This window comes from Anas acuta, chromosome 4, assembly GCF_963932015.1.
Source record: "Anas acuta chromosome 4, bAnaAcu1.1, whole genome shotgun sequence".
Lineage (NCBI taxonomy): Eukaryota > Metazoa > Chordata > Aves > Anseriformes > Anatidae > Anas > Anas acuta.
The window spans coordinates 47,980,332-47,992,981 of NC_088982.1; the positions used below are offsets into that span (position 1 = coordinate 47,980,332).

Genomic DNA, 12,650 nt, shown 5'->3' on the forward strand with positions numbered 1-12,650 from the left:
AGAGTGGCTCATTCTTTTTAAATAATTCTGTGAAAGAATGCTCAGGTATGTTTGTTGTCTGAATATAAAATCTTTTTTAAACATTCTCGTCTCATAAGCAAGACACTGAGATGAAATCATTTGCGCTAGAGTATGTCAGCTAAACTATAAGTCATGTGTCAGTGCCCTTCTGACAACACTGATGGCAATGGGGTTCACGTTTTCTATCTAGGAATTTCACCGTTGAGGGTATTTTCTATTGGCTCTTTAATGCTTTTGACCTGGTAACTTGCGGTACTTTGGCCTTACTGAAGAAAGACAGCCTACTAGTCACTAACTCAAAAATGTCTCAAAAGAAAGGATCCTCATGAACACAGTTTGGAATCTTCTTTTACAGTACAGATGACTCCAGGTACTAATACTGCGAGATTCAAGTACGTAGAAGATACCTCAAGTGTAAGCACAAAGTCACCACACAAAACTCAGCCCTCAAGAAGTTAAACAAGATAGCATTAAAGAAAATTAAGGCTGAAGGAAATAATACCTAACATTTTGAAAAAGAAGTAACTTGAGTCACACTTTAAACTGATTTGAACTGAGTGATGGAGAACATATGCAGCAGTCATAAACGGCAACAATGCTGCCATTACCATGCTGTACTACAGCAACAAATGAGCTGAAGTTACTAAGACAAAACTTGACACTGATAAGGTCTGTATATAACAAACAAAATGAAGGAAAAAACGTGCCCCTAGCCATGTCTGCTTAACACCACTGAAGGCACCATAAAATGAGAAAAAGGAGATAAAATGAAATATTTTATACTAACTGTAAGCATTTCGATACAGCATCCAAATTACAATACTTTTAGCATCTTGATAAGTAATAGTTTTCAGAAGATAATTCTAAGGAAGTCAGCTGGGTGCCCTAGTCCTTTTCTGAGGACTGTCACTGATTAAAAGGAGAAACCCACTTTTTTAATCCACTGTCTAAATTAGCTGCCTGAAGTTGAACATCATTCAGATACTCCATTTTCCACTACAGTACACATGAAACTAATGTGGTGAATTTAAAATGTTAAGATCAGCTAACAAAACTTTAGGCAGCACTTCGGTGATGTTTCTAGCTAAGGCACTGCCTCAATTTCTATTTCAGTAAATAAATCTTGCCACATTTTCCCCCTCAGAAAAAGCAGCGCTAATTTTTCACAAACATGTTCTGAATTTATTTGTACTGTGTATCACCTACTGAAGAACTGAAATTAGCCACATAAATTTAAACACTTGTGTTCATTACTGTCATTTATTCTCTCAGTATTGTATCATCTAAAACAAAACTGTTGATTTTTTTTTTTTAAATCTACTTAGGAAAACATAATTCTCAGTTAAAAAAAAAAAAAAGATTGTGATTTTTGAGACACGAGGCAGAAACATCCATGTTTTATTATTGCACAAATCATTCCCTACAAGCGACATATGCTATGATCCTAAAATTAAATTTTAATTTTCTGCTACCTCAGGACATAAGCTATTTGAAGTCTATATATATTGTGACAATGCATCAATTTTCTAGTGTCCACATTAAGTTTTTTTTTTTTTATTATTATTATTCAGTTCTACTACAAAACCCTTTGTTACAACAAAAAGGTATTAAGATGTATGCATAACCTGGAATGCTTGGATTTAGTAAAGAGTTACAACATTTCATTTAAATGCCAACAACAAATGTAGTGTAAAAAAAGATAATTTTTGAAAATTTTTAAACTGGTTCCATTTGAACAACCTTATACCAGAATAAATCATTGAAAATTCTGATTAAAATTTAGATGGAATATAACAATGTAAGTGAATCTAAGAAAGATGAATTTCATTTAAGTGAAATATTTTGTTTAAAGGTTGGACTTGATGTCTTAGAGGTCTTTTCCAACCTACATGATTCTATGATTCTATGAGTCTATGATTTTCATTAGACTTCTTTCTGTGGTGAAAGTAGCCAATGCTCATGCAAATTTTTGTTCTACTGAGTAGTTCAGGTTTTCTGTTACTGAGAATGCAACTATATCCTCCGCTTATAAAAACATTAACAAAATAGGCCAGCCTTTAAAAAGAATATAAATTAATTCAACCCCTAGGTAGAGTCATTAAAAATTGCATTATTCAAAACTGTTTTTTTCCAAAAGCCATCTGTCTGTTTTAACCAGTAACAGCACACTACAAATGTGCCCAAAAACTCAAACATACTTAATCAAGGTCCGTATTGGCACAGTTCCAGGAAACCACAAGGTGTGCTCAAAATACACAAAAACAGAGCAAGTTGCAATTCAGTATGATAAGCTGTTTCATACAAAGGTAAATCTCTCAACATTCAGGCTGGCATCTCTCAGAATTCAATAGATGGAAAGGCAGCTTAACTTGCACGCTTTGGCAAATACACAACTAAACTTGATTGTCCAAATTCAAAGTGAGCAAGGCCCGTTTAGCCATGAATTAGCTGCCAGTCTACCTATTCATCAACTTCAACACCAAATACAGGTCCTCCAGCCTTACCAAACCCCTCTGAATCTTAAATTCTGTTTTTGTTGCAAGAGAGATTAATGTGCTTTGGGATTTGGGACTGTAAGTACATTCAGAAGAATGTGGTCAACTGCCACATCTGTAGAAATTGCTATGGTTTGATCCCAACAAGAAATCTGATTTATTTGGATTAAAAAGGGTGTTCATAGATAGCACTAAGTACAAATACAAAGGAAAAAAAAATCCCTCAGATGTCTCTGGAGTAACATACTTATGATATTACCTTCCTGAGTCATTTAATTGTTGTACATTCAATGCAGCCTCTATAATACTTTAAATGAACTGCTTGAAAACACGTAACCAATAGCAGTGTTTTGTACAGCCGCACTTACCTTTAAAAAAGCAATCTTCATTGTGGACAATGGTGACCTTTTGCTTTTTCAGGCAGGCAGCGCGATGCACTTCACAATGATTTTCGTAGAACTCTCCATCAGAGCCACACACCGGCTTATAATGCAGCTTGCAGCGCTCCATGCAGACACACTCAGCCTGGCCGCTCTCCCCGTTCACAATGCAGTGTCTACCCAGACCACAGTACTTGTTTTCACACGATCCCAAGTGCCCATCTTGACCCATGTACCCTGAAAAAGCAAATTGTAATAGAAGATCTATCAAATCACATGCAAAGAATCTGACAAAATCAAATACATATTTTGCCCACAGGCCTTCTTTTTAAGCGCTCTAAGGCTCTTATTAATATTTACAAGTCCTCACAGTAAGAATTGTTTTATGGACCTTACAGGTCAGAAAAATGCAAGGCAAAAAAAAAAATAATAACTCTTCAATCCATACAATAAATTGTATTTTGTTATAACAATGCTGTCTTATTAAGCTGCCTCAGTTTTACCAACAGAGTGTTTTCTGAATCTTTTAAGAAAGTACTTACTAAGCAAAGTTCTTGTTCAAAAGCCAGAATAATTATTAGTGGAATTCAGCATATACTCTTCGGTACATGGACAGATGAGTGTAAGACAGAAAGCAACAAAAGCAAACAAACAAACAAAAAACAACAACAACAACAAAAAAAAAACCACAGAGGCAGGGGGAAGACATAAATAAATAAACACCACACACAGACACACACACAGGTAAACAAAAACATGCATAGATGCACAGATGTGAGTGGAAGTGAAATAAGACAAGTCATTATTATTAACGAAAAGTCTAGCAAAACCTCTCCTCTAGCTACAGAGGATTCCTAATAGCACAAGATTTACTTAAATAAAAAAGTCATATGAATGAAGGTAATTTAATGGTACTGGAGGGACAATGACAATGCATCACTGCAATGTAAGAAGAAATAACAATATCAGCAAAGCAAAGAGACAGTGCTTTTAAGTGTACTGCGACCATCAAGTCTGTCAGCAGTAATTTTCCATTCTGGTACTACTTTTTTTCAAGAAGCTGGTATCGCTGATACAGTGACCATACATAACTGCATTTTGGATTTGTGAAGTTAGCACTTCTAGAATGAATTCGAAATTTATTCATTTTCTCATAATTAATGGCCTGCTTTAGGTCATTTGCAAGTACAAAAAAATGTAACTAATATTTCAAAGCTACATAGAATCTGTATATTTTAATTGTATGCAAGATCCAGTAAGATATTCGTATTATATAATGGAAGTGGGAACTTTTTTTTTTTTTTTTACAACCTTACTTTTAGTCATTGTCATGTGTTCAATTAACTGTAATTAAAAGCATCATCTAGTAACAAGAAGGGCAGGTACAATGAAAAAATAAAATGAAATTCCCACTTGCAGTTACTAATGCCTCAATCATGCAGGAGGCCTGAGACCATAATTGTATCATCAAATAAGTATAAAATACTAAAATATCACCAAATGTGGGACTAGACATAGCCCTTCACAATTACCTCATTTTATTCTCTTGCTGTACACTCCTAATCAAATCAACAACTCCTAAAATCAATCCACAAATACCATATACTCCTCGTAATCTCACTCCTTGTGATTCCTTCCCTATTCTCATAGCCAAGCTGAAAAGTACTTGGCTGCCCCATAGGAAAAAATATGAACAAACAAATGGCTATGCATAATTTAGTAGTTTTAGATTTATTTTCTTTAGTGAAGAGCTAATGAGCTAAATGAGTAAATACTCCAGCTTGGCACACATTTCTCCTAACCACTGAGAATCTATGTTCTCCACTTCAGTGGCAGAAGTCAATTCTCACCACTTTTTCTGCTTAAGCATATGGGATTATTAGAACCAAGACAAAAGTGCATTGGTTCTTTTATTTCTTGTACAGCAAAGATCCCACTTTTTTTTTTCCACAGACCAATACAGTACAAAAAGCATGCAGCCATGAAAGTTGGCTTTGATATGACAAATCCTTTTGCTATACTGTTTTACAACAATCTGAGCACAACACTGAGAAGACTTTATACTCACTCACCTCAGACATACTTTATCTAACTATATTATAGCCATTTTCATACACACGTATGAAACAGTTTAGGCCAGGCTGGTATTGGTGAGCATAACTTTGAAAAGCACCAAACACACTTGAAATGTGCAAACTTAATCAAAAATTTTAAATTTCCAATTAATTTTTGAAAATATTACTCCTTGTATCAACACGTCATAAATATAAAGAGGCAACAGAGATTAATTAATAAAAACTAATTTAAATCCAATTTCTTTCTCCTACTGCTAACATCAAATAAAGTTAAGTCTTACGATATTCAAGCATACTTCACAGTACCGATCATGTACACACACCGCAGAATTATAGGACTTTGGAGTGATAGAACTGCTGCAGTTTGAGGCCAAAGTCCATAAATCGTTATTGTTTCTGCTTTCTGAAGTGGAAGATAAAGTTCTCAAACTGACAACTGCTCTGAATTATTGAGGTGTGTGGTACAACATACAGAGCTGTATATTGTTGTGAAAGTAGAAACTGATTTGAGACTTCACTTGGGACTTCGTTTTAGTATTATAATTTAATATGATGTCTGAATGAAAAACAGCTACTTTCAAATGAGGAACAATGATTTTCGTAATATAAATTGATAGCAATATTGGTATATGTTTAGCATATACCAATCATATCAATAAATAAGCAAGCTTTCTGCCCTAATGAAAAGTTCTATAAATGTCTCCGTTAACTACCACATACCATTAACTAATCCAAAACAACTCATGTATTTACATGTACATGTATCAATGCATACACAACTCCTTCTATCGAAGTCAATTGTAAAATTCCAACTGACATTGACACAGGTAGTGTTCACTCTTCAGACATAGTTTTTACCTTCAGTTCAGGTATTACTGAATGTTAACAAGTGCTGTTCTGTGTTATTTTTTATTTATGAACTTGCACACCTTCCAACCCATTCACAGGACAGACACGTCACAAAAACACCGGGTTTTTCTGAAGGCTGTTCTTCCATCTAAGCATTTAGATTTAGACAGTAAACTAGTCCAAGATGAATTTAGGTTCTTATATTTGGACATACAATTTAGTGCAGAAGATAAGCATCCCAGCATATTCAATATTAAGAGAGACGGAGAACAAGTCAAGAGGACAAATGATCTGCCCATGAATGCTAATCTTTTTTTCAGCAATTTAATTGGAATTGCTTATGTGACAAAAGAGGAGTCTACATTTGACAAATAGCACAACGTGATTATAGGAAAGTATGTACCAATACAGCAAAGTTAGCATACTCTGCATTTTCACCTGATAGAGTGTAATATCTATGTATTCACAGAGTGTCTACAGTACTATGGAAAACAAAATGTCCCTTGTTCAATTTTCAAATACTTACTCTGCAAGTCAGGAAGCATTTAAATTATCATAGCCATAAGTTTAAAAAGCCACATTTAAAGAAATATCATTAAAAATATATTACACCTAAGGCAGCCAAAGCAGTCACAATGTTGTTTTTGTTTGATTAAACTCTAGACAAATATAAAAGAAAAGAACAAATAAAAGGAAAATGATTTTTATTTTAAGAATTGGAGAAAGCAAAATGTTTTTGACTTCTCTTTTAAGGCAAGTCATCATAAATAAAGCTTCAAGCTGTCACTTAGCATTCCTCATACATATTTCTACCTGAAGGAACAGAACCAAGAACTGATCAAGTTTCAGACCACATTTGTCTTATCCATATCTGGGAATTAAGTGAGTGTTTTAGTATGTAAAACCCTGGCAAGAATATCCACTTTTCTTCTGATGAATCAGTTTAGAGAAGCATCATACTTGGAGACTTCAGAAATTCATGAGCATGTGAATCACCCCATTCTCTAGTTGGCCTGAGGTTGGAAGGCACAAAGGGAATTTGTATCTTGAGTCCTCGATGCCAAACACAGACTCTCCTCTCAACAATAGTTTGTATTCATGGCTTCTATCATAACTTAGAGCATTCTCTACATGACATTTAAAACAGTGGCAGCTAGTTTGTGAGACAATAAGTCAATTCCTTGCATATGAATAACTGACACTGATTTCTGGGGTCAACAGTCCATCCCCAGCTTTTTATTTAAGAGGATTTTGTCAATAACCATACCAACTCTACAGCTTTATTTTTTCATCATATCACCTATGAAAGGCCTATGGAACATCAGGATTACAGTCTTGGTAAGTACTCAGTAACAGCCTAAAGTTTCACATGAAACAGGAATATACTGGAAGAGATGAGGTGGGGAATGAAGGGGGGGAAGGTTGGAGGTAGAGCAGCAGTAGGGAGACTGATCACCGCCTACCATTAACACTAATAGGGCAATAACACTGAACATGACCTCAGCATGAACTGTATCTGCTCATAAATATATATATTTTTTTAATATCTAGACTTTTTAAAAAATAATAAAACAATGAAGTACTTCAGCAGCAGTTCTTAGACAAATTTTAATATTTCTAGCAAGAACAGCTTGTAAGTGTACTGACTGAACAAGACACTAAATTTGCATTACTCATTATCCAACTCTCCTGGAATACAAACTTCTTCAGTAATTTAGTGTTTTTGATTTTGATTGGGAACATTTTGTGTAGGAACAAAATTTAAAGAAAAAAAGAAAAAGAGAGAAGCTCAGAGTAAATGAAGATTGTCAATAATTTGTAAGTATAATGCCTGTGGTAATAAAATTCCCCTGTATGACTAACTAATAAAATAAAGAGAGATTGGGGCAATTACCAAAGTATTCTCTAAACATGGTATTAAAGGGCCATAACATAGCACTTTTATTCTGTATCACCCTACCCAAGTCAGACCTCACGCTCAGAGGGGAAAAAAAAAAAAAAAAGAAAAAACACCAAAGAAAACACACACACAGTCCTCTGATTTTAAGACAAAAGTAAGGAAAAAAAATGTTTTAGCAGGCAATACAATTTAGCAGTCTGCATTCCAAACTCTGACTATCTTAGTCAAGCTTTTGGACACACTACTAGCAATTTGCATCTTACACATTTTTCTGAAGATACAGAACCTCCAGAATACGGTCACCTCAAGGTGGATGTGGAGAGAAATATCACTTGTGGTCATGTTCACAGATTTGCATGCAAATTAATCTTAAACTAACACATGTCTTCTATAAAATATGCACAAACACATAAGCATTTCTTCCAAATCCTTTAAGTAACAAAAATATAGGTTTATGTTCCACACTTACTCACTTTTTATCTTGCAACAGACTTATTCTTAACAATTACAGGGCAGCTTCAAAGTAAATAATCTTTCATATTATGAACTACTTAACAAAATAAGGCTTATAGAAGTAGAAGCAAACATATCCCCTGAAGCTCAAAAAAATCACCCTCGATAACAAAGATTTTACAGATTGTGAGACTGAGCCTAAAAATAATCCATTCTTTTTAATCAAAGAAAGATTAAATTTAGAGGTCTCTCTTGCATTTCTACTTATAAGGAATTACTCGTCTCTTCACATTTGATTTTTTTTAATTGTCTAGAGGCTTAAGTTTAAGCATGGGAAGAAAAATAAAAACTCAATTAGTTGTCCAATACATTCTGAAGTTCTTTGTCTTTCTGTAGCAGAAGAGACAGAAGAAGGTCACATGAAGAAGGGGAAACCATAGCAAGAAACTGTTGAGACAAATTACTTAAATACTACCTTTTCCTGACTGCAGGAGATTAAAGTTGAGAATAAAAAACCCAGAGTACAATAGCCCATAGTCCAAAGCTCATTCCTCTTAACAGAAACAAAGAACCACTTATTTGTATAATTAAATTTTGTAGAAGAGAAAGGAGTAAGATTTGTCATGTCACAAGTATGATGAGGGAAAAAAATTCTCATAGAAGACAGTATAATCTTAAAATTACACTTATCTTTCACCACAAGGACAATGGTTATAGTAGTAATTCAAACACAGTCAGAGGGAGAGTTTGAATACAATAATTACAAATAAAACAGAGAAATGCCTCTTGAAACAGTCTCCCATTCATAATGGTGAAAGACTGTCCACAAGAGGCTTTGTGGACAAAATCATATTAAGACCTTTTCAGTAAGGAGTTCAACAGCACACAAATATAAATGGGAGTTAGATTCATACTGTTAAGGCATAACCTTGTAAAGTTATGGTAATGAGACAGCAGCTAAAAGACCTTTGAAAGATTACCAATATCCACATACAAGAGTATGCTACCTCACTCTAATTAACCACAGCAAAATGCCTGCAAGTATACAGTTATGAAAAGTAATGGATAAAACATGAGGAACAGTTTTAAAACACAAAGTAGAATTTAAAACACAGAGTTCAAAGACAGCAGTTACAGACATAAACAACAGTTTACTTAAAGTTTTACTTAAATATTTTCTACTAAGTGGTTTAGGATACCAAAATATTTGTGCAGCAGGGCTCTCAAAAAATACAAAACAAAACAAACAAACAAAAATCCAGCCTATTTTGACACCAGAAAGAGCTTCTCATAACAGATATCCCAAGCAATTCCTTCTTGGGCATTCCTTTCAATAACTTCTACTTTGACATACCAATATCAAGCCCTTCATACAGAGCAGAAGTAAGCAAAGAAACTTAAAATCTCTATTTTTAGATGACTATATACATTCACAGAAGTCTGATTTTGTTGCAAAATTGTCCCATAGCTTCCCTTGTTTTTTGTTTGTTTTTGTGTTGTTTCCCCTCCTCTTCTTTCCTCACTGTGTTTTCTACGACTACCCTACCGGGCAACAGGGAAAACAACAGCCTGCAGCTCTCTCTGACTTACACAATGTACTGGTCAGCCAAGTAACTGCTACAGAGTGCAGCACTTCACCTGTGGTGGCAAAGTAGCCTCACCAGCCTTAGCTATCACTGAAAGCAATGGATCTCTTCACAGTTTATCAGAGAGAGAGAAGGACAAAATAAAGGCTTATATGGTGGCAGCACCAGTGCTTTGTAGAGAGGGGAAGGAATGATAAAATACATTTTAAAAAGCAAGCAGCACAGCCCTGAAGGGTCATGGCAAGCCCTTTGCCCTCAGCTGCAGCCACTTTTGAGTTCTCACATCTCAGAGTCCTGCTCCCACCTGTAGGAGCAACAGTAAACCGCACACTTAGCTGGCCAATAGCTTTCTGGGCCATGGGTTTCCCTCTGCAGCAACTAAGCTAGAGATTCATACTTTATGCAACAATTCACTTTGCCTGTGTCTACAATCATTTTTGGCTGAGTCCCGTCCTGTGTTCCATTTGTCCCTGTGTATCCCCCCATCCCACCACCCAAAGACCACCCTTTTTAGGACTGTAAGTACTGTGGGGACTTGCACCTTCTTGCTCTCTGACTGAAATATTGTGGTGTGCTCAACGTTTATTGGTTGGGACTGACTGAACAGATAGAGACAAAGCCTCCATGGCTGCACGTGGATTTTTTTCTTTGAAAGTCATGCCAAATTCTTAGGAGAATGCTTGCCTTGAGTATTCAAATAAAGTGACCTTCTTACTCTCCTGGAAAGACAGATGAGGACCAAACTGGGACAAAACCCCACACTTCTAAATGTGTGTATAAAAGAATAAATATAGAAAACAACAATGAGTATAAGGAGAAACAAACAAACAAACAAACAACAACAACAAAAACTATAAGATCAAGATTTCTAAGTGTTGCATACCCTGGTATTAACCTGAAAAACTTAACCTCCCTAAAAATATTTAACTGTTGGTCAGAAACAGTCAGCTTGGCAACTTTGCCTATCTGAAACCTCTTCTCACTTACCATCACTTTGCAACTCTCTTGAGCAAACTTTACAGGATTTAGCATTCCCAGAAAGCAGAAAAAATAAACCTATACTTCCCCAGCTTGAACCAAAGAGAAGACGGCACAAAACACCATGTGAAAATAAATAATAATAAATAAATAAATAAATAAATAAATAAAAACATAGAATGGCCTGGGTGGATAAGGACCTTAAAGATCATCCAGTTTCAACCCACCTGCTCAGGGCAGGGTTGCCAACCACTACAGCAGGCTACCCAGAGCCACATCCAGCCTGGCCAAAAAGAAAAAAAAGTGAAAACACAACTCCAACCAACACAAAAACATAAAATAGCTGCCATCTGCATGGTAGATGGGAACATTTCCAACCTTCCTGAGGCTCAGTCTCCACCTACTCCTCCCTATCCCTGTCAGCTGCTGCCGTACATGGCCTCCTCCTGGCCCTGGTACTGAGCAGCCTGCAGCCACGCGGCCCTCTGGCTCCTGCCCCTCACCACCAGCAGCTGCAGGCACCATCCCCAGCCCTTTCTCCAGAGCAGTGCCCAGTTCCCATTTCTCCCTGAACCAAAGCCTGTTTTGCCAACTGAGGGCTGTGTGGCCATGCTCCAGCCTTGTGCCCAGGGCCCAGACAGCAGGGTCTTTATGTGCAACCTGTGGGTTCCCTCAGGTGAAATTATGGTCCTGGATGTTCACTTGCTTGAGGGAACCCAGTATGAAAGTGTTGTGAAAGGAGACAAACTCCTCGCAACATAATAAGCCTCGTAAAAATCCCCTTCCCTGATCATCCTCCTTACATTTGACCAGTGACCGCTATGTTACAGCAGGCAGCCCTTGGCTCTGCCAGCCACACAGAAGCAGGAAATGGGGGCACCGCAGCTACCGCAGGCCTGAGAAGGTCACCGCTTGAACAAGCCTTCACACGTTTCAACAGCTATTTGAAATACGGCCTGTTGAGAATTACAAAGGCTTAGCTTAGTCCAGACAAAACAGTCTAAGTCATGATCACTTGTTATTAAAAAATAATAATAATAATAATAAAATCAGCTTTAGGAGAAATGATCAAAATAAACAAAACTCTCAGTTAAATTATTGACTGAAATTTCCCTTTTACTGAGGGCTTAGTTAAAAAATGGAAAAGCTGTTAAGATTTGGGCTCAAAAGCTAAAGTTAAAACTATTGTACCACACAACAACATTAACTCTTCCTTTATGGTAACTTTTCACATGAAAAGCAGATTTGACGATTTTCAGTTAACAGTATGTACTCAAACGACTACTGTTTCCCCCATAGGCTTTCCCTATGATTAAATATGCTTATATATCAAATAACATTATAAACAGAAAATTTAACTTACCCTGTGATTAGGTAGCTAGCACCAAAGAAGCCCTTCAACTATCCACAGCGCAAACTAGTATACCATACTGCAGATATTACACAATTCCTATGTATGACATTAATGCTTTTTTTTTTTTGTTTGTTTGTTTGTTTTGTTTTTTTGTTTTAAACTATAAAACCTTCCCTTCAGTACAGAGCTTGATAGCTTTCTGCTACCTTCCTCAGGGATCTCTACTAGAAAAGGCAGCATAGAGACTGAGCTGTATTGAAACCATATGGTTCAAGAGCAGGATCATTGCTGTTCAGGGAAACCTAAAATGGAAATGTCAAACATTTTCAGTTTGTGATTAAAACCGTTTCCTCCTAGTAAACTTGGTATTTAGAATACAGAAGAATATGAGAATAATTTTTATATACAGAATTTTTAATTCTTTTTTTCTGACAAAAGTAATTAGACTAATATAGTCTCTTTTTTTCCTGTGTGAAACATAAACATTAATTTAACAGTGTAACGGTTATTAAGGTGGACTATGATTCTACAAGGCCTTCGGAAAAAGAAACGAAAAAAA

General features: G+C 36.0%; 1 protein-coding gene across 11 annotated transcripts in view; it reads right to left on the reverse strand.

Moving 5' to 3' along the window:
• Positions 1–12,650, reverse strand: part of FSTL5 (follistatin like 5) — a 402,914-nt gene that overhangs the window by 186,132 nt on the left and 204,132 nt on the right. For 10 of the 11 annotated variants that reach the window (XM_068681113.1, XM_068681111.1, XM_068681110.1 and 7 more), the window contains one exon: positions 2,885–3,133. In XM_068681113.1, coding sequence (XP_068537214.1) covers positions 2,885–3,133 — 249 coding nt within the window. Of the gene's footprint in view, positions 1–2,884; positions 3,134–9,811; positions 9,833–12,650 lie in introns of those variants that run through there. The other variant, XM_068681119.1, reaches the window with a different exon arrangement.